This window comes from Homarus americanus, unplaced genomic scaffold, assembly GCF_018991925.1.
Source record: "Homarus americanus isolate GMGI-L3 unplaced genomic scaffold, GMGI_Hamer_2.0 scaffold45698, whole genome shotgun sequence".
NCBI lineage: Eukaryota > Metazoa > Arthropoda > Malacostraca > Decapoda > Nephropidae > Homarus > Homarus americanus.
This window is the reverse complement of record NW_024735554.1, coordinates 8,565,389-8,588,419: the sequence shown is the minus strand read 5'-3', so window position 1 is coordinate 8,588,419 and position 23,031 is coordinate 8,565,389. Positions and strand designations below refer to the sequence as shown.

Genomic DNA, 23,031 nt, shown 5'->3' with positions numbered 1-23,031 from the left:
AGCAAGATGTTACCTCCACTGAAAACGGAGAGACTAACGCCTGTCTGGTGTGTTAACAGGCTGGATGGCACGCCAGAAACTAGTTTCTTTACCTTCAATTATGTTCAATAATTGTTAAAATGATTAAAAAAGTTAATATTAAACGTTTAAAATTATTGAATAGTATAAACTTCTTAATATTTACTAAAATAGTAAGGAATTTAAGCCCTAAAACCGATTACTGTATTGGCTGACTAATACTACAGCTGGTGGACTGCCAAATGCAAGCGAAAACATGTTGAAGTCGGCTCGTAAAAAACTCGTTAATCGAGGGATTGCTCGTTAACTGAAGTTAAGAATGTTATGGAAGGTAAATCGTTAACCGAAATCTCGTTAACTGAGGCGCTCGTTAACCGAGGGATCACTGTATTCTCCTCCAAGGGTTAAATATATTAATAATCTTGGTATTTGAAGCACTAAAGACTAAAAGAAAAAAGTCTCATCCAGTTGACCTGTACAAGATCAAGGAAAATAGAAGGTGGATGCAATTAACCTCATTTAATAGCTGAGCTAATAGATATTTATTCAATAAAAACCATCGTCCAAGTTTACATCGCCTCAGCATGTACAATCATCAAATAGTCGTTTTTGACCAAATGAAATGTGAAGAGCTACAGAAAGAACTGTCAGTTTCAAAAGTGGTTTAAGAAATGGCTGTTAAGATTCAATGTCATGAAGTGTAAGAGAATGCACCTAGGTTGTACCAATAGTAAAGAGATGTATCACAGATCCCTACCGGATGAAGAAACAGCAATAATAGACTGAATGTTAGAAGGACCTGGGTGTATATGTTAACAACGAACTGAAGTTCTCGTGCCATGAGAGAAGAAAGTGACTCGAGCAACTAAGCTAGTACCGTATGTCTTATAAGAAGGTCGTTCAGATAACTAGACGGTCCATCCCTTGTAACGCTCTTCAACACTGAGGTGCTTACCCACCTGAAGTACTTTTCACCCTGTCTGGTCCCCAAGATATGCTCGAGACTGTCAGTTGATTGGAAATGTCCAAAGGACATAACTGTACTTCAGTCGCTCAACCCATGCTTCAGTCACAACACCTATGCCTCAGTCACAACCCATACTTCAGTCACACCACCTATGCTTCAGTCACACAACACATGCCTCAGTCACACCACCCATACTTTTACTTTTTAGTTTTATCCCCTTCACCACAGATCGGTTCGATAGCTACTTGGGGGGTCGGTCACGTCTCTGATACACACAGTTGTTAAGTACTGGGCAGGCACTGGCTCCTGAATGTATCTGAACCTCTCCAGTATTGGTCAAATCTGGTCTTGAAAGAGCTCACAATCAGTGTCGTCACAACACTTACTGGCAGGTTGTTCCAAGAGTTCACAATTCTCACTCAGGAATGTTTGCCCTTACAGTTTTCCGTACTAGGGGCTTCTTCAACCTTGAGCTGTGACCCCTTGTGGAGCAGGCATCCCCCAGCTCCTTGCATGGACACTTGACTGAGTAGTATGCCCTTTGAAATGTTTATACACCTAAATTAGGTCACCCCTTGCTCGTCTGTAGTATAACTTTTACTTTTGTCCTCTTCACCACTGATCGGCTCGTTAGCCGTTTGGGCGATCGGTCACGTCTCTGTTACGCACTGTTGGCAAGTACTGGGCATGTACCCGAACCTGCTCCAGTGTTGGTCAAGTCTGGTCTTGAAAGAACTCACACCTGGTTCCGTCACAACACTTTCTTGTAGATTGTTCCAAAAGTTCACAACTCTCACTGAAAAAAATTTGCCGTCGCAGTTTTCTGGACCTGCGGCTTCTTCAATCTTGAGCTCTGACCCCTTGTGGGGCGAGTGTCCACCAGCTCCAAGTAAGGACACTCGACAGAGTAGTGCCCCTTGAGATGCTTATACACCTCAATTAGGTCGCCACATGCCTGTCTGTAGTATAAGCTAGGCAAGTTAAAGCGCTCCAATCTCTCAGGGTAGTTGAGGTGCCGAAGTGCAGGCACCAGTCTGGTGGCCCTTCTTTGAACATTTCAACCAACTACTAAACGATTCAAGAAGCTAGTAGCATATTTTATAATAAAAAATATGAATAGTACAAATAATAACAACAATTTGTTGCGAGTTGGTACAACCTATAAGCCCCTATGACCTCTTCATCCTCCACCCTAAAAAGGTGTCCAATTCCTTGCACAGCTCCAAAATTTTACATTCAGGAAATAGCCTCTAAACAATTACAACGAATCCTCTGGTAGAACAGTAATTGAGATTTGGTCACCACTACGAATGTCTGGAAGACAAACAAATAATGATGCTTTTCGTTATTTTATGAAAAATAATAACTGCTTTATGATTTATATAAGCTTTCAATGTTGGTGGTACAGCGGTAACACGCGTTACTCTCATAATGTGTCAAGGGTTCGAGCCTCGGCCTGGACACACGTGGGTGCTATCCAGTCTGACCCTACCAAACATCACATGTTTCCTCCTGTATTAACACTGGATAGAGCGCCCAAAGTAGCCCTAAACGGCTGATAAGTGGCAAAAAAAAATATATATAAAACTTATAAATACTTTAGGTTTGTATCTTAATGTCAACAAACAATTACTCTGCGGGTGGACGATAATGATCTTTTTAGGAACTGGAAGTAGATGAATAAAACGGCAATATAATCGCTGTAATAATCCACCTAGTATAATAAAGGAAAAACTTACGTGAACAAAGTTTTGGTATCACCGCATAATGATATTCAATGTCTCTTTAAGTGTCGTATATTAATGAGAAAATGTGAAACGTAAGACCAACGTTGTCAGTGAAGTAAAGTGAAGGTTCAGGAGAAGATGCATCTTGTGGTCACCAATATACCGTCATCATTTCGATCATCTGATTTGAGGAATTTCTTCTCTGAATATGTTGAAAAAGAGACATTCTCCTGCTTCCACTTCCGTCATCGTCCACAATCTCACCTCTCACAGCTGCTGAAGGATTGTGCCTCATCTGTACCCAAGGCTGAAGCTGACTTGACTTCCAGCAGCACAAGTTCATCATCTACAACCAACTTGAAAGGAAATAAAACACATCAGGAGGACGGCAGTGAAACGCAACAGGAGGACGGCAGTGAGAAAAATGTTGAGACAAATTTAATTCTAGAGGAGTCAGTAGCCAGAGACAGTGAAGACGATGGTTGTGGTGTGGCTGCAAAGACACATTGGTTGAATTCAGGACTGTCTGGTCTCTCAACACTGATAAGTGAAAAAAAGCAAAGGGCCAAAACAGACATGAAGCAGAATTTACAGGCTATATACAAAAGAGAACAGCCTGTTTGTCGTAGTGAAATAAAAGACAATAGTATGTTAAAAGAACACGGTGTTAGTGAAGGTAGTCAGCCATCGCCGTCACAAGAGGATGACGTGGTTCTGACAGAACGTTCAGAAGCAGACAAGAGAACTTGTTGCATCTTAAACATAAAAGACAAATATGTGGAAAAATTTATTGTTAAATATAATAAAAAACATTGGGTTGACCGTGCTGGTGATGTACTAGTAGCAAGATGCTTCATATTTAGGATCAACTTTGTTAAAAATATAAATCATGGTATGTTTATTGTTCTTACTTTCCCATTTAGGAAATTTATTGTATCGTAGTGGATATTTTGCCGTGACTGGCTAAGTTCCTGCTAACGCTATTTTACTGTGAGTGCGCTCTCATTGGCCAAGTACTTTGATTGGCCAAGTACTTTCTGTTTAATATGATGGGGTTCCCCCCCCCCTGCTAAAAAGTTAGGTAAGATTAGGTATTTTTGGGGGGTTGGTTAGGTCAGGTTCAAGTAAATGTTGCCTCTTTTATAATGATAGTTCCCATGCACAACAGAAATATGGTTCAATATGTTTATAGTTACACAATAATCGACTCACGGTTAAATAAATGTCAATGCTGTCAGAGTCCTGTTCAAATAAAGTTATCGTGTTGTTTGCCGGTAATGGACAATTAGCCAATCAGAGTGTACGCACAGTAAAATAGCGTTAGTAGGAACTTTGCCGGCCACGGCAAAATGTCCACTGCCGTATTGTATAAGAGAAAAGTTGTTCTACTGTATATCTTTAGAACAGCTTTTATCCACCACATGAATTGTTATTTATGTATTTTGGTTTTCCATGGTTTTCTTCCAAAGATATTCCAAGTTCACATATAAAATGAACAAAACCGGTTAAAAAGATTCGGAAAAGGTCAACCACGGATCTCTTTATTAATATGTCAGAAATGTATACTGTATTTAAATTGTTTTTATTTTTTTTATTTCACTTATAAAATGCATTTTGATTACACATAGTCGACAGGGCTTTGGAGTAGAGGGAAATTGTGGGGTTAAAACATGAAAAAAAAACACACACACAAATGATGAAACCAAACCTATTAAAACTTAGCCTAATCTAACTACGTATTACAGAATCCAACCCATCCCTGCCTTATCTAATTTTCCATAACTAAGAAGTATTACAATACATATGAGATTGTTAGGCTACAGTTAGATTTGGTTATAGGTAAGTTAGTTAGGTTAAAGGTAAGTTAGGAAGGCTCAAGATAGGTTAGCTTAAAGGGAAGTTGGGTTTGGTTGATTTGTGTCATCTTACTGGTAAATAAATGACAATGTAGTAGAGTAAGAGCAGCTGATTGTATAAAAAGTTTTCATAAAAAATCTTAACAAACAGCACTGTACCAGTACGTTTTTATTTTATTCTGTATGCTTAGTTCACTATGTTAAATAAGTTGGCTATATTAAGTATGTATGTAAAAAATAAAATACTGTACAGTACAGGGTATATCAAAGTCTTTATTGACTATGCACTTAAATAAAGGCTATTAATTATTGAAAAAGATTAGGATCACTGGTAACTTTACTTGGCAGCGTGGCGATGGTTGAATTCATGGTATCCGGCCAGAAAACCATGAAAAAAAAATCATCATAATTTTTTTACAGTTATTTATAGACTTTTTTTTTTTACGGGAATTAGCCCACCTGGGCACAGGTCAAACGACCCACAACGGAGCTTGGGGGGCGAAAAAAAAAAAGAACGGAAAGAAATTGAAAATATAGAAAAAAAGGTTATACTGTATTAATCTACACCACGAAGATGCTGGAAAACCAGCTTTTTAAAGTGAGACAGATTGTAAGAGCATGGAAACACAGTACTGTACTGTACTGTACTGTACTGTACTGTACTGTATTATCACGATTATTGTTTTACAACCTTTTATAGAATATTATCATTAATTTACATGTCATGGTATCCATATTGTAATCAAGTAAATTATGATTGATAAATGTTAAGAAGGTGGTTTCTCACTTTATTTCTTGGATATTTTTTCTTGAAAATTTTTACTGGCGTACAGTACAGGTATTTTGTTTGGCAATGAGATTGACTTCACCAAATTTATAGATATTTTTTGATGGAGTTTTTTTTTGATATGTTTATTTTAAGTCATAGAATGTAAATTAAGTGGGTGGGAAAACATAATTAAAACAGCTACAAATATTAAGAACAAGGATGCCACTTAACTAGCAGTATTTTGAGGATTTTTTTTATAAGATCTTTACTACTTCAATGGAACTTTGATAAATTAATTTAGAATTTTACCTTAAAACAGCAAGATGGCCATGGTGAACTGACAAAAAATATCACAAAACTTATTATAGTGCTGTATAGTAGTATTTGATTTTAGTAGAAACAAATTAGATTTTTCTGTTAAAATCAGATCTAGGTTGCTGATGGCTTTTCTCCATACTAATTTTCCATCAAACAATACTATCATAAGATAAGGTCACATCTTTCTCCTTAATCTTTACTGCTGTATATTTTCCAACAGGTGAAAACTACAAGACAAGAAGACAGTTGGATTCAGAAAGTCTCTCTGTGGACACGTCACTGGACTTGATTGAGTTTTGTCCTCCTCCCATCATGCCACAGGGGAATGTTGGCACTCCAACCTCCTACTTCAAGAATCTGATTAGGACGTGTCAGTTACCAGGAACCATAATTAAAAAACTTGGTTTGGAATTTCCAAAAAGCAGGTGAATATACTTTATGGAATAGGTAAATGGAAACTGTTCAGAAAAACATTAATATCTAGAATTTGCACAAGCTATAATATCATTTACTAATACTTTTGGCTAATGAAATGAAATGAACTGTACTGTACTTTAAAATGATCATAAGAATATTTTGTGGTGCCATATTAATGTTTCAAAATTTTAAGAGAAAAAAAAAAGGTTTCAGTACACGTATTAATACAGTACATTGGAATTTCATTTAGGAATAATCTTGTATTTACTCTATCGTTCTTTCTTATCATCCATTGTTGCCTTGTCCATAAATAGATAGATGAGAGTCTTCCTGTGTGCTTCCACTGTCTATGGTCTTCCTTGTGCCTATTGAGTTCCTCTAAGATTTCTAACAATTTATCTACTGTACTGGGATGCTGGATAAATGGTCCCCTTCATGTACTGTATTACTTTTTGTAGTAATAATTTCTTCTTTGCTTGAAATTTTAAGTATACAGTATAGTATATTGTATTTTAATAATGTGTTCATATGATTTACTGCATTTGTCTTTATATGAGCAACATTCAGTGTACAGAATTGTAAAGGAGATGAAAACAGTACAGTACAGGTATAGATTATATGAATATTACAGGACTGTAATACCCCGGTTAACGCTTCCCCATAGAGCGCTGTTTCTTTATAGCGCTCTTCCATGCATCTTGGAGCTGCAGGGGGAAAAAGTACAGTACTGTACTTGTAGTCAAAAGTCATGAGTCTGAACAATCACAACAGGCAAAGAGCAAACTCTATTTGTTTTTACGCACTCGGCCAGTCAGCGCCAAGCGCTCTGTTTACAGTGTAGTACAAATTTGCTGCGCTTACACGGCCAGTAAGTTTTAAAGATGCTAGTGCGTCTAAAGTGCCATGGAAAAGTATCTTCTTGGATGTAAAATTACAAGTTTTGAGGCAGTTGGAAGCTGGTAAGCATCTGGTGGATGTCGGTGTTGCTTTTAACTTGGCTACATCGACTATTAGAACCATTATTAAGAATGTAAACTAGATAAAAGCTTCAGCCATGAAAACCACAAAGTTGTTATATTAAGTGTAGGTCTTATTGTATGACATAAAATTGTGTGTGGTTAACTGAAGCATTATGTGTGGTGGTGGGTTGGAGAGCAGCTGCTGAAGAGCACTTGACAACACCCTTCCACTCCACCTCTCTAATCACCCCACCTTTCTGCTTTCTCACTCTATATTTTAAAATGCTATGTAACGTAATGTTGATCGGATACAACGTTGTTCATTTATACTTAAACTAAATTTTTTGGGGCAGGTATAAGCTGTTCAATAGTATCTGGCAGTGTTACCAAAGAAACCGAAAGATGCATCACCTCCTCACTACCACCTCTATCATCACCACCCTCATCATCACCACTACCTCTATTATCACCACATAAATCATTATTTCAGTGATGCAGAAATTGATTAGCTTTAACCAGAGCAGAGCCGTACGATATCCACTGCCTCCCTACTCCTTCCCACCTTCCTCCCTCCCACCTACTCTCTGCATTTCTCACTCAATCTACTACAATCTTCACTACTATTCATCAAAGGACTGTCATTCATGATACAATATACCTGTAGTTTGTTATTCATTAATTAGTACAGTAAATAATATGCCTAAATATATGTACCCGGTAAGTGTAATAATCTGTACCCTTCATATACAATACAGTATACATCTTATAGGTAAAACATAATACACTGTACCTGTATCATCAGGAACTTATCTCCATATATGCAATGGGATAATGACCCCCTTAGAACACTTTTGGATAGCGTTCTATTATCCAAGAATGTATCCGAAGTGCTAAACGGGGTATTACTGTATTTAAAAGTTATAATACATATAAAAGTAACCACAAAATATTTACCAGAGGACAGAAGCGGTTTAGTCAGGTGCCATTCAACTATGGGACAAGTGTAACCAAGAGAGAGATGGGCAAAGATGCCGAAGGTATCACTTTCACAGCTGCCGGTGATCTTATACCAACCTCGGCTGACTTCACAAAACCGAGAAGGAAGAAGAAAGAGAGAAAGCAGAGAATTAAAGGACCAAAAATTGAGTTAGAAAGTGAAAGAGAGGTATGCTATTTGCAATGAATTTTTAACATGTTTATAAGTCCATGATTGCTACTTCTTAAACTTAGGGAATAAACTCATCTTTTTGTCAAAATATCTGTAGTCCATATTTCATTTTCTGCACTAACATATACTGTACAGTTATTACCAGACACTGAATTTAGTCTACATCTCTTGGTTTTTTCTTACATAGATATATGGATAGATATTTATTCTTAAAAATTATTATACCCCCTGTACCTGTTTACTAATGGCTCATCATATAAATAATGCAGGTGTACAGTGTACATAGACCATGCAGGTACAGGTTGCACTTAAAAACTCCAAACGTCTTTTATCTGAAAACTTCGAAAATCTGAAGAAAAAAAATTGAGTGGTGGCATTTTTCACTATTTTAAATTTACCGGGATTGCACTAGTTTACTGAGCCGGTGAGCGATGACATTCTAGCATGCTCAGCTGACTGCAGAGGGAAATAAACAAAGCTATCTTTACCATTCATGCATTTATGGTACAGTACAGTATTATATTGGCCTCACTAAAGCCTAATTATGCCTTGAAATACAGTATTGTACAGTACTACTGTACTTGTTTTTGGAATTATTAACCTTATTTATTATGTTACCAAGTTTAATTTCAGTTATATATACCTGTATTATATACTGTATCAGTTTATAATTATCATACTGTACAGTACTTTATTTGGTGTTTAATGAAATATTTGGGTTTTTTATAATGACATTAATCTTTACCAAAAAATTTTGTTAGCTGAAATGGCTTTCGTCCCAATCATTTAGGACTTTTTAAGTGCAAATTTTATACAATTACCAATATACCTAGACATTGTGGGCATACAAGCAATGGTAAACAGTCAGGCAATCAACTAAGGATAGCCAACAAAGCCATCAGGTACTTATTTCCTCATGCAAGAAATGCTTTCACATTTTCTCATCCACCTTATGTTGATCTCTCTCTCATCACTTGTACTTCACTTGTATTTGCAGGATCTTTCATACACCATTTGCCTGTACTGTACTCTATAGATACTGTATACTACTACAAAATATCTAGTATTGTTGGTAGTAGTCATAGTCAATAATTGGCAGAGTTTTCATATCATAAGTAAATATTCACGGGTTCTACTCTTGACCAGAATGATGGATAGGATATCCCCTTGTAATTGAAATGCCAATTAGTACAGTATTAATTGTAAACTTTGCTGTATGCTGATGACAGTTCCCCGTTTAGTGTCAGGTAAAATTCCAAATGACATAGCTAACAGTTTATCATCTGAGCCGGAGTCATACAAACAAGGGCTGGTAGACAAATTATCTTTACATCTTGGAAAGACTGAAGCATTATTGCTTAGGTAAAAAGAAAACTCAATAGAGTAAACAAATTCAGTGTAAGTAAAATAAGAGCAATGCCAGGCTAAAATCCCTTTTTAAAAATGCCAAATGCCTCTCAGCTGATGCCTGTAGGAACCTTTGCTTGGCTTTCATAATGTCACTTGGACTATTCCTGCTCTTCATGGTACTCTGCCTGAACACAGAATCTAAAAGCTGAGCTACAAATTGTTCAAAACATGATGGTGAGGTTCCTTCTTGATATGAATGTAAGAGATAACATTGGTCACGAAGTTCTTCAATCACTGGACGTGTTAATTGTGGAGGATAAGAGAGAAGCAACTGAGGCTGAATCACGCTTATAGGATTTTCAATGGACTCCTAGAGTATCTAACAATAAACTTTGTAAGGATTAGGGATATGAACCAACAGGGTACTGGAGGAAGGAGACACAATCTTATGGTGTTTGCAGTCAAGTGAAAAACAGTTTCTTCTTTACAGATATAACTGACTGAAACAAGTTACCTGACTGGATTAAAACCAAGAATGTTATCAAGCAATTAAAAACTAAAACTAAAGAATGCATAATAGATGAAGCTACAGCAAAAGAAGAGAGTGAGCTTCTATATTATTAACCACAGAATGTTGTATTTCTTAAGTGATCTGTCGGTCTTGGATAGTTGTAGTGCAGTGTAATACTTGTTATACAGTACTGTACTGTATTTATCAACCAACTTTCACTTTTATTCCTGTAAATATACTATTATTGTGGATAGTTGTAGTGCAGTGTAATACTTGTTATTCAGTACTGTACTGTATTTATCAACCAACTTTCACTTTTATTCCTGTAAATATACTATTATTGATTAGTAACCAAGCCTAAGCAAAGGACCCAACTGGAAATAAGAACCTAAGGGCTTTGTCGGCTGTCCTCGGTCAAAATGCCTTACTGTTTATTATAGTATTGTTGTATGCCTGCACGTCTATGTACACCTGTGTTGTCTATACACATGATGAACTGTATACAGTACTGTACCTGCACTTGCCACTGTTGTAAATATTTTTGTATGTATAGTATTATTAGTTGTTGTAATGCCTCACAGTACTGAACTGATAATATGACTTTCTCAGGATGGTGCTGAAATAGAGGAGTGGGAACGTTACGAAGCCTTTCATGATGATGTAACGAGCCAAGACCGTATAAAGGAGCGACTTTACGAGAAAGAAATAGAGGTAGGTATTATTCTTGTATCTTGTGTGAGTGTAGCTACATGGTTCGTGACTGGGAGGATTTCATCTAACTCGTCTTTAGGACATATTCTCCACTGATTATATTGGTGCTCTGGGTACTCCTTTTCTGGTGGTCCCAGGACAACACCAAATAAATTGTATTATAAAAGAGGAAGTGTGCTGTACCTTTCTGACTCTAATATATTCCATATAAAGGGTTTACTTTTGTATGGGATAAATGTCTGTCTAAACCTTAGAACATTTATAGCAGCACTTCCTTGATCTTGTATTGCTGAGTTTTGATCATAAGAGCTGCCTGACCTCAGGTCATATGCTGGAAATGGAGGACTGATCCTGAAATGTTGTTTTCTAGTGGAGTCCATAACTAGGTGGTTCCGATACCTTCCCTCCCTCTCCTGGGTGAGTCAGCTAAAATTGGGTGGCAAGTATGCCTATCAGACAGACTTGGCTCGAAGATCTGTAAACTGTTGCACTGGATCTTTCCCTTAACTTTAAAAAAAAAAATTTTAGTAGAATTTCTTATACAGAAGACCTTGTATGTCAGATGCCACTTTTAAATGATGTTCATTATCTTAACTACAGTTAGTGTGGGAGAAAGGAGGACCAGGACTTGTTTTCTATACAGATGCTCAATACTGGAGAGAACAGGAAGGCGACTTCGATGAACAGACAGCTGACGAGTGGGATGTTGATATGTCTGTCTACTACGAGGAAGGTTTGTTCACATCTACTACACCTAATTTCTCATGGGATCTCTTTGGGCCACAACAGAAAAGCCTCCTCTCTTAAATGGCAGCCATCATGAGTGGATATTCATGCTCCTTGCTTTCCATTTTTGTAGAGAATCCTTAGCCACCAGTTGAGGGTTAACTGAGTATGGCATCACATGAATCAAACTGTTATATTGCCAGATGTACTGCTATGTATCTAAATCAATCCTATCCAATCCTTGAACAATACTTCAAATTGTGTTTGATTTCAATGTCATACGATTTCCACTCATATGTTACTGTATTTGACTTTTTTCTTTTTAATATCTTAGGTTTTAGCATTGATACTCAATTTCTGGGATGTGGTTCAACCCATTGGCTGTGCCATAGTAGGGGTTCAGTTGAGTTACACAGGTTTTGAAATTTTCTAAAAAAAAAAAAAAAATAAAAAATAAATAAATAAATAAATAAATAATAATAATAATAATAATAATAATAATAATAATAATAATAATAGTAATAATAATAATAATAATAATAATAAGGTCTCATTCTTGAGTATCATTCTTCTATCTTGGGGTGGTATCTATGAAAGGTGGAGATGCCTTGCAGCTTTGGGTGTTGTTGAAATGATCAGCTGCAATCAGCTTGGTTTCTTTACAAAAGTCAACTAACCTTTCACCTCCTTATTTATTAACTATCCCATGCTTTTGTGTTTATTTCCATGTCCCTGTTTCTGTTATAAACGTTTATTGAATTTTACAGCTTCGTTTCCTTTTGGGGTTTCTAAAATATTTTCTCAATCGTCATCCTCTCTGAGTTATTGGTACATAACTCTGAATTATTGTTAAGTCTATGGCTTCACTTGATTAACAGAACTTTGCCTGACACTGCCCAACACCTTTTTACATAAGTACTCAGCTTCTGCTCTACAAGAATACCTTCACATCTTTCATGCTTTTGGCCACCAAAATATATGTAAAGTAACATTGATCTCCACTAAAGCTTTTTGAACCTATCCATCAAACTTCACTTAATCTCTAAATGTTTCACTGTAACCTTTTCATCTTCCCACAAACATTTGCATACTTCCCCTCTTCATATGATCACCTCACCTTCCAGGGCATCATACCTTTTACTAAATTTGGAAGAGAATATCTATCATATTAGTCCTGAAAAGAGGTGTTTGGTCATTAGAGATGATATCCATATACAGGGTGTCTCAAAAAATGTATATATATACTGACTGACAGAATTTCATGGCAATTGTATGAATACTTATTGATGTGCACAAGAAGAAGTGAGGACATGTTGTTGTTGTAAAACTGTCCAAGCATTCAAGCAATCGCCACCAAAATCCATAAGGCAGTGTGTTTACATTTTTTTTATATATCCTGTATTTTCATATACAGTACACTTTTGAATGAGGACATTTAAAAAAATTAGTACTGTACTGTATTCGGCACTGGGAAGTATCTAATGTGTTCAGAAGCTTCATGTACAGTAGCTAGATATTCTGATCTTAACTTGGCATGTAAAAGTAATTTTCCACATACTCTCAACATCTGGTTGGCTAATGTCCATTGTCAAAAATGGAGAATTGTAACCTGTAACCCCATTTTATGACTGAGTGTAGTGGGTGACACATGGTACAAGGGCATGGCACAAGGTGGCGTGGATTCAGCAGAACCTTTTAATGTTGGGAAAGGGAGTGTGTTGATGATCTGGCATTGATAACTTAATTCCCCATGCATTTTTATGACAATACCCGTTATGGAGTGAAATTATCCTAATAATTTTTTGGTTTATGTGATTACTGTATATAAAGAGTACAGAACACCATTTTTCAGGTGCTGGTGATCGTGATGCTCAAGATAGTGTTGCAATGTTGCACAGTCATAAACTTAGGTCGGGGAAACTTAGTCATTCAGCCTTCACAAAAACTGGCTGTCAGAATGAAAGAGAGAGAAAATTGAAGAACACATCATCGTCATCAGCAAGAAGTCGGAAAATTGGTAAGTTTCATCGTGGTAGGAAGAAATAGTTCCCACGAATATCAATGTTTGTTTTATTGCAGTAAACTAATTAGGGAACTTTATATAGACAATGTAGGTATACAGTTCAGTATACTTATACAGTATTTGTTCATCATCTATCTGCTTACTGTAGTCTGCATTGTATTGGTGTTGTGTAAATTTACCTTAATAAAAAATTTTATTGGATCAATAAAACAAAAAGAAGTAAAGCATTATTTTCTTGCCTTACAGGACCTGCAGCACCACCACCAATAGGAAAGTTTGAAGCACACACTCTTGGATTTGGTCGCCGACTGTTGGAAGCACAGGGTTGGCAGGATGGCCAGGGATTAGGAAAGGATGCTGTGGGCCTCCCCTATGCTTTGGACAATGATGGACAACATCCTCATGATAAAAAAGGATTTGGGTAAGTTCTTTACTCAACTGGTTATTGAAACTACATATGGTAACAAAAGGATTTTTAATATGTTGTGAAAATAAGGCTTACAAATCACAGTAGCACAACTTTGATGCATGTTACTGTATTTTCGGGGTGCATTGGCTAAGTGGATATGGTGTTCACCTCGTGTCCTAAGGGTCACTGGTTCATGCCCAGGACACCCCGAGTCCACTCACCTCTGAATGGGCACCTAACTTTACAGTTGGCAAAGTGAAGGCAGTCAAGTGCAATACTGAAAGCCTAGTATGCAGTGTACTGTATTTACCCTGCCCCTAACATATTGTTAGGTCCATGAGACCCTCTTTCACTTTTGCTGTACAGTATTTCACATTAAACTGAAGATGACACTACCCTATGTAACTTAACATGAAAAACTTTACATTTTACAGTTACTATGGCAAAAAACTTCAAGGTTGGGGACAGACTTCTGCAACTATACGACAACAGTCACAAAGACCTCAACGGCAACAGAGAAATGATATCCACATATCTACTGTGTTTGACCGTCCCCAGGAAGAGGATCCTCCTCCACCCACTCTCCGCACCCATGAACCCACTACTCTCACTCATCGTCACAATTACGTTTCTTTTAATAAAGCCTCAGATTCAAAGTTATAGTTATATAATGTCAGTATATTTTTTGTATATAATTTGCCTGTACAGTATATGTAAATAATAGTAAAACTATTGGTTGGTTGTCCTTATGTGTGTTATATACCTGCACTGTCTGTGTTCATCATGAACCAATATATATTTGTATGAAAATTTAATAATGTCTCTCACCCACCTCCACATTGTCCCACCTACCCCACAAACCACCAGAAATTCATCTTTATATCGGAAAATATATATTTTTTTGTTTTGCAACACAAGGATCTTCATGTTGTGGCAACCTCCATATATTCCAGGAATATAGAAATACAGGGTACAAATATTATAAAAAAATCACTCAAATATTTAAAAATTTAAACTTGACAGGAAAAGGTAATCAATCAATTTAAACACCAACACAGCCCACAGTCATAGACCAATTTCCATACATGATTGACAAAGCAATTTTATTTTAGTTACAACTTTTTTAAAAACAAAAAATTATATTATGCTGTCCTTTCCCACTCACAAAGGGCCTATCTAGTTTTACCAATTTGTTGTAGTACAGTAATTCTATTGTTAATCTTATGGTTTTTATTTTTCACAATATTTCCCAGTCCAGTATACCACCAATTCCAGTTTTTAGTATAACTTAGGTCCAGCATCAGGGAGAGTAATACCACACAGGAAGGAAGGTGTAGGTCCAGCATCAGGGAGAGTAATACCACACAGGAGGGAAGGTGTAGGTCCAGCATCAGGGAGAGTAATACCACACAGGAGAAAAGGTGTAGGTCCAGAATCGGAGAAAGCAATATTGTAAAATAATCACTCGAGGAATGCTTTGGAAATCACATTTTCAATGGATACTGTCAGGTTAAACAATGCGAATATTCTTAAGCAGGGGTGTCACAATGGGCAACAATGCCAGGCCCACGCTTTACCCTAGACCTGCTGGCTGTGCTGAGGCACTTTTCCAGACATGGCAGGAGGCTGCCTCCTGCTGTACGTGACCTCACCTTCGCTCTGCAACCACAATACTGACAATGCATCTCCGAGTACCAAGACCTACCTGCAGACATTGATGTGCCTTTCACTCGGTGTAATTACTTAATGCTGTTAAGTGTGGCTGTTCCACTGACCCTAGTGAAGACGGCATCACATATGATGTGCTAAATGCCTTTGTTGCCACCCCTGGTGATCCCCTCCTCTGTCTTTTTAACCCCTCTTATGATACTGGATAGCTGCCCCATGCATGGAAGACTGTCACCACCATCCCTGTCCCTAAACTAGGCAGACATGATGAATATCGTCCAATCTCCTTCATCTCCTGCTTCTTCCAAGATGATGGAATGCATGATTTGCCACCACCTCACTGGAAAATTGAAGCTCGCCTGCACCTTGACCTATATGGGTTATGCCCTGGGAACAGTACTGCTCATTGCATTGCCCACTACATGAGGAACACCTTTGCCAAAACTTCCCTCTTAGTTGACTTCAAGGGTGCCAATGGTGAAGTGATCCTTGAGGGCTTCACTCACGTGGACATGAAGGGTAAATTCCTCACATAGATTGCTGACCTGTTTCCATTTCCAGGGCCACTACTCTGATCAGGCCCCTTGCTTTGGGCATATCCTCAGGACTGTCCTTGGCCCTACTCTGAGCTCGCTTTCAATAGCGACGCTGATGATCTCCAAATTACTTCCATGCAACATGAACAACCTATTCTCTCCACGTTCGCCAGGACCTGGCAAATACTCGGGCTTGTCATCTCGCACACTAAAACCAAGTTCATCTCGCACTCCCGGCATCAGACCCCTCTGACCCTCCAGTCCCTCACCCATGGTCTCATGTACATTGCCATCGTCAGGGCTGTCATAGATTATGCCTCTCCCGTCCATGCAGTTGCCTCCTAGTGCAAGGAAAAAAAAATAGAGAAAATCCAGAAACAGAGCAATGAGACTTATCCTCAGCTTCCCTATGACCACCAGAATTAAAGTCATGCAGCGGGAACTGCTCCTGCTCCCTGTGATCGAATTACTGCCCTCAATGCCATCCTTAGTGTCAAACTCCTTTGCAGTGAGCAATTGATTCCCCTGTTGCGCTCACTGCACTCACATATTATTACTCTTCTGTGCCGGCCTGGCCACACCACCTTTCCCTCCTCCTCTCGACACTGGCCCGGCCACACTGCTGCTGACATCCTGCGTTATCATCTTTACATCTCCTTGACCTCTCCCCCCCCTAGTACACTCATCTGCCTCTATCGCTATAGACTTCCCCTAGTGTTGACGTGGTTGTCGACACCTTCCCTGGTCATAAATCCACCCAACTACAATATATACTCAAACTTAGATGCCTTGAGCATTTTGACGATGCTACTTCTTCTCTCACGACCTCCCACCCCCTCTCCTTGTCTACTGTAATGGGTCTGTTACCACATGGGGCAGTGCAAGGGCAGCTGTGTGGATCCCTAAGCGCCAGCCCGCAGGAAAATCAGGGTCCATAATTGGGCCTCCTCCAATGAGAGCATAGTCATCCTCCTGGGTGTTCTTGAAGGTGCAACCTATGCCCGCACTGAACGCCAGAGCCTCCTTATCATCAGTGACAGCACTTCTGCGCTAGAGGCTTGAGTACCCCTCTCCCTCCTCCCCTGCCGCCCAACACACCCTAACCGCCATCGCTGGGCTAGAGCAAACTGATGATATCTGTGTCAAGTTTATTTGGATCCCGTCACAAATAGGAATACAGTAGCTGCCTGTGACACTGTTGCCAAAGAAATGACACAAGAAGAGGACATTGAAGCCACCCTCGCCCTCTCCCTCAACCATCTCAAATCTCGCTTACACACCATGCAACGAGAGGCATTCGATGAACACTGGGCACACCTGAAAGATCAGGGAAGTGCCACACAATACACCATTATGATGCAGTAACCAGTGATGACAACAGCCACTACAAAGAGTATCAACCTCTGACTCGGTCCCAACAGATTGTCTTTAATACATGAGTCATGAAGGCAATAATGAAAAATCAGCATGCTTCCGTGTTTGGCGCTGAGTTGAAAAAGAAAGGGGCTACTAAATTTTTTTCAGTAGCATTTCCTTACATTCCTCATATGTTGCATTACTAACTACATTTCCCAGGTCTGCCTGAAGTTTCCCATCTCTACACAACTGATAACTGGATATACCCTTTTGTTTAATTCCATATTCAGTGTGTAATAAAGCTCACCAGGCTTGTACCCTTTAAAGAACTTCTTATATCCGTCTTATAAGTCGTAAATGACGAAAGATTCGTTCTACAGATGCCTTAGAATGTGGCAGTGTTACGACAAATCCTATTACTTCAGAGAGATTGAGGAACTTTGGTTCTGCATTTACATCTTTCAGCGGTAACTGTTTTTACCAGAACTCTGCAGCATATTCCACTGCAAATCTGCAGCTGTTTTGTCACATATGAGCAAGGAATATTTCCCCAAGGCTGCTAAGTTGCCTATTCAGAACATCCTCAGTTTAAAAATTCAAATAAATTAAATGGTTCATTTTCAAATCAACCTAATTTAACCAACCAATTCAACATGGAATTACTCTGAGAGACAGCTCTGTTTAAATTTCATAATATCAGCAAGGTCATCCACAAATGGGTGAATATGCTAGAGTTTCTGTGGCATATATATCAGCATATATGATGAGCACTCTAGTGGTTTAGAATCATGAATATCAAGGGTGAAAGGTTTATACTCTCTCAAGTGGTAATACTGTACCACTAGTACCTTAACGCACGTATGTTTGGTCCGGACACACGCGGGAGGGTGTTGTAGTGGAATTCTCCCCTACAAACGCTGTTTGTCGCTGCCTAGCCGACCCCACCAATTCCCCAGTGTATGCCTCGTGGTCTAGGTCAACCAGCGCCGCCATACACCACGGAGCGGGGGTCAACTGCTAAGCCACGCCTACCCCCGCTATTTAAGACCTGACCTCGTGGTGATCTGCTCTCTTTCTCTACCTACAGCCGCAGCCAGCAACACCTCCTCTGCCGCTGCCTGGCGGCCCTCGCTCCTCCGCCTGCCTGGCGGTCCTCTCTCCCGCTGGCGAGCATGGCGACCCACAAGCTGTCCTTCTCTGAGCGTCCTCACCAACCAGCTCTCTCTACATCACGCTTGTAACCATGCTGCCTTCCCAGCACCAAGCTGCATTGTACATCCAATACAACATGTATATAGAGAGCACATTGTGAGTTTCCTTTCTCCATCCAATCCTGAGTGTGAACCAAACATCTTGAACCCCACAGTGATATCCAGTGTGTGACCCTACCAGGAATTACTGGCTTCCTCCGGATACTCCGGTTTCCTCCGGTTTCCTCCTATTGTAACACTAAAAAGATCAAGTGCCTGGACGACTGACAAGTGGTGAAATAATAAAAGTAAAGGCAGCTGCACAAACCACATTGAAATGATAAATTACTTAAGCGTGTATATGAGGGTTATTTCATGCACAGTGTACTGTTACAGTGTTAAAGTAACATTATTACACTCCGGGAATTGTCAAGTAAAACATAAATCTGGGAAAGTGAATGAATATATCATGAATCAGCTGGAACTGCAAGACCCGAGAGAAGGATCCGATTCCAATGAACCTCGACTAAGTCAGTGCACCCCCTAAACTTCACATATTTTGCTTTTTCGTGACAATATGCTATTAACTGATGGTGTAGATATACCTGAGCTTGTTATCTATTTGTAAAAAAAATCCAATGTATTTTATTGAAGTGTCGCTAAGGCAAGAGTGTTTATATTTCAGAAATGATCGTTCAGTCTAATTTCCAACTCAGGCGCGTGTGTGTGTGTGAGAGAGAGGTAACTGTAAAGGGAGGGGGAGAAGGGGGGGGGGGCTGAGGTGAGTGAGACTGAGGTGGCTGAGCGGTGGCAGAGTGGCTGAAAGCCTCAAGCTCAGTGTACGTGTGACTTGTGTAAGAACGGGAGTGTAGCTGCTGCTCCAGTTGAAGGCTAACTGAACCACGGTTAAATATATACCTTACGTATATGTGTATTTTCAAGTGCTTTAAATCATTTATGGCTGGCTCGTTTTATACGTTGGTCTATTTTAGACTTAGCAAACATCTATTCCAAGAGCGTATTTGTTTATTAGTTAAGAAAGAACTATCATCACCCTGGCGTCGTCGTTTACGGGTTGAGCTCGTTTATCTCAGCAGCTAAAGGCCATTTGAGACAGTACGGACGTAACACAAAGAAACGAAATATCGTGGCTGATGTGGCGTGCTGAGATTGTACAGTAGCTAAAATAACTATCTGCATTTGGGGGGCCGATATGCTCCGAAATTTTACGTGTGACTAGTGACAGTCCTCATATACCAAATTTTGTTGTTGTCCATGGTCTCATATTGTTTCCCATAAAGTATGCACATATAGTTGTTTTAGCTACTGTACCAACCGCGCTGAAAATGTTCTGGGTATGCACAGTTCCGTGACAACATAACCAAACCCAAACTAACTTAACTTAACCAAAACTAATCTAACCTAATCTAGCCTAATCTAACCTTTTATTCTGAAGGGCAATCTCTTCACGCCTGAAGCCTTCAATGGTGTTTTGACAGAACTGCCTTTATTTCCCCAATTGTAAAGTTAGGTATCCATTAACGACCGGGTGCACTTGTATTTGGTAATTTGGGATAATAAATTGTTCAATCACTCATGGAGGAACCCGAGTTTGACACCTGCATGAGGGGGTGTAACGCGCGTATCTCATTAATACGTACAGGGTTCGAACCCGAATACGTGAGAAGGGTGTTGTTATCCAGTGTGACCCTACCAAATATCACAGGTTTCCTCCGGACACTCCTCCCGAGCGGCTAGTAGCCCGTTCACTGGTGAAATGATAAGTAAATGAGTGATGAACCTGTGTTGATGCAGAACAAGTGTGAAAATTATTCTCCATTAAGAAATCATAATTCTTGTTATTTGATCGCTGTTGGTGGAATGACAGTCACTGTGAGACGAATGCATTTGAGTCACGTGAAAAAGAATGTGAAGTGAAACTACTTTATTATTACAGTGAAACATACCTATTGTCTGTGGCGAAACGAGCACAGCTACAGTTAAACCAAATGTGTTATGTAAGTGCAATAAGTATATTATTGAAGTGGAACAACTTTAGTAATGCCTGTATAATGAAATAAGTTTATTTTTTTTAATCAAGTGTTCTACTCTAGTGAAACAAGTGTATGTTAAAATTGCACTCAATTCTTTTTGGGAACAAGGAAAAATATTTTGGGTATACCTATGAAGTGACAGTAACTTGAAGTTCATGGTCTCATCTTTCTTTTATCCTCTTCGCCACTGATCGGCTTGTTAGCCGCTTGGGCGATCGGTCACGTCTCTGATTACTTTTCCTTTTCATTTATCTTCACCAAAAGATCGGCTCGCGAGCCGCCCGGGCGATCGGTCACGTCTCTGTCACGCACTGTTGGCAAATACTGGGCATGCACCGGCTCCTGAATGTACCTGAACCCGCTCCAGTGTTGGTCAAGTCTTGTCTTGAAAGAGCTCACACTCGGTGCCGTCACAACACTCTCTGGTAGATTGTTCTAAGAGTTTACAACCCTCACTCCGAAAAAGTTTGCCCTCACAGTTTTCTGGACTAGCGGCTTCTTCAATCTTGAGCTGTGGCCCCTTGTGGGGCGAGCGTCCGCCAGCTCCAAGTAAGGACACTCAACTGAGTAGTGCCCCCTGAGATGCTTATACACCTCAACTAGGTCCCCCCTTGCCCGTCTGTAGTATAAGCTAGGCAAGTTCAGGTGCTCCAATCTCTCATGGTAGCTGAGGTGCCGAAGTGCAGGCACCAGTCTGGTGGCCCTCCTTTGAACATTTTCAACCAACTGACAGTCCCTAGCATATCTCGGGGACCAGATGGGGTGACAGTACTCTCAGTGCCTTTCGTGTTTCGGCGAGTTGACAAAAACCATTACTGAGTTGTATCTGATTTTAGCAGGAACGAGCCATTGAGCAATATATGCTAAATTTGGGCTGTTCTAAACTGTTCATCCCAACTAAATTCAGACATACTTTAGTGATGGTTTATACAAAATCCTATTAAGCGCCAAAGGTGTCGAGGTTACACCCTACTTGTTTCATTTAATTTTTTATTCTATTAGTCACTTTACCATTTACCAGCTTACTAGCCGTTCGGGCAGTTGGTATGTTCTTTGTTATTATTTTTATTGTTCAGTGTTAGTACAGGAGGTAACCAGAATACCTGGAGAAAATCTGCAATTGTTTGAAAGGGTCACACTGCATAACCCTTCCCATGTGTCGCAGGCCGGTGTCCCAGGGTTTGAATGCAGAAAGGATATTAGCAGCTCAGAAATAGGTATAATGAACTATCTAGGAATGTTAAGAAAAATGTAAGGAAGGCAAAGAGGGACTATGAAATCAGGATAGCGAGAGAATCCAAGGCGAATCCCAAGGGATTTTTCCAGGTATATAGGACAAAGGTCAAGGACAAAGTTGGGCCTTTGAAGTCAGGGAGGGGGGAAGTGATCGATGACAATGGAGAAATAAGCAAAGCATTGAACAGCTACTTTTTATCAGTTTTCACAGAAGAAATTCACGAGGAAATTCCAGACGTGAAACTGATATTTAGGGGAAATGAAGAAGAGAAATTAAAGAATATCACTATCAGAAAAGAGGATGTTCTTAAGAAGATAAATAAATTAAAGAAGACAAAATCTCCAGGGCTGGATGAAATTTTCCCTCGAGTTTTGAAAGAATGTAAGGAACAGATTAGCGGACCCCTCGTAAATTTATTTACAAAATCATTAGACACGGGAGTTGTGCCAGACTTGTGGAAACAGGCAAATGTAGTACCCAAATTAAAAAAGGGAGACAGAGCATCAGCGTCAAATTACTGGCTGATTAGTTTGACGTCAGTAATGGGGAAATTTCTTGAATCAATTATAGTAAATAGCATTCTATCGCATTTAGAGAAAAGCAAATTAATCTACGACTCTCAACATGGGTTTACAAAGGGAAAATCTTATCTAACAAATCTGCTGACGTTTTTTAGGAAAGTCTTCGAGGTAGTAGATAATGACGAAAATTACGATGATATTTACTTAGACTTTAGCAAAGCGTTTGACAGAGTACCACATCAGAGGCTTCTGAGAAAAGTTAAGGCTCATGGTATCGAGGGGAAAGTTTTAAATTTGATAAATTCGTGGCTCACCGATAGAACACAGAGGGTCAGCGTAGATGGTGTCAAATCTGAGTGGGGCTGTGTAACCAGTGGGGTTCCCCAGGGGTCAGTACTGGGCCCACTTTTGTTCATAATCTACGTAAACGATCTAGATACTGGGATCAGCAGTGACATAAGCAAGTTTGGGGATGACACCAAAATAGGGCGGCAGATTAATTCAGGGCAGGATGCAAACGCACTACAGGAGGATTTAAAT

General features: G+C 39.3%; 2 protein-coding genes across 4 annotated transcripts in view; both read left to right on the top strand.

Annotated features, from left to right (window-relative positions):
* Positions 1-2,595: 2,595 nt before the first annotated feature.
* Positions 2,596-14,674, top strand: LOC121871479 (G patch domain-containing protein 3-like). Its single transcript, XM_042373831.1, has 8 exons — positions 2,596-3,604; positions 5,876-6,080; positions 7,989-8,196; positions 10,670-10,771; positions 11,372-11,504; positions 13,350-13,514; positions 13,767-13,941; positions 14,364-14,674. The coding sequence occupies exons 1-8, from the start codon at positions 2,851-2,853 to the stop codon at positions 14,590-14,592; spliced, it is 1,971 nt and encodes a 656-aa protein (XP_042229765.1). The 5' UTR covers positions 2,596-2,850; the 3' UTR covers positions 14,593-14,674.
* A 4,811-nt stretch (positions 14,675-19,485) lies between these two features.
* Positions 19,486-23,031, top strand: part of LOC121871478 (XK-related protein 7-like) — a 41,703-nt gene continuing 38,157 nt past the window's right edge. Inside the window, exon 1 of one of the 3 annotated variants that reach the window (XM_042373828.1) lies at positions 19,486-19,533. The gene's annotated coding sequence lies outside the window, so the exon portion shown is untranslated. Of the gene's footprint in view, positions 19,585-20,677; positions 20,698-23,031 lie in introns of those variants that run through there. The other 2 variants (XM_042373827.1, XM_042373829.1) reach the window with 2 other exon arrangements.

What these genes read in the sequence shown, in the direction of transcription:
- LOC121871479 (XM_042373831.1), top strand. Translation starts at nt 2,851, where the DNA reads ATGCATCTTGTGGTCACCAATATACCGTCATCATTTCGATCATCTGAT. An exon ending in TTGGAATTTCCAAAAAGCAG is followed by an intron (nt 6,081 to 7,988) that starts GTGAATATACTT and finishes AATATTTACCAG; the next exon opens with AGGACAGAAGCGGTTTAGTC. An exon ending in GTCTGTCTACTACGAGGAAG is followed by an intron (nt 11,505 to 13,349) that starts GTTTGTTCACAT and finishes ACCATTTTTCAG; the next exon opens with GTGCTGGTGATCGTGATGCT.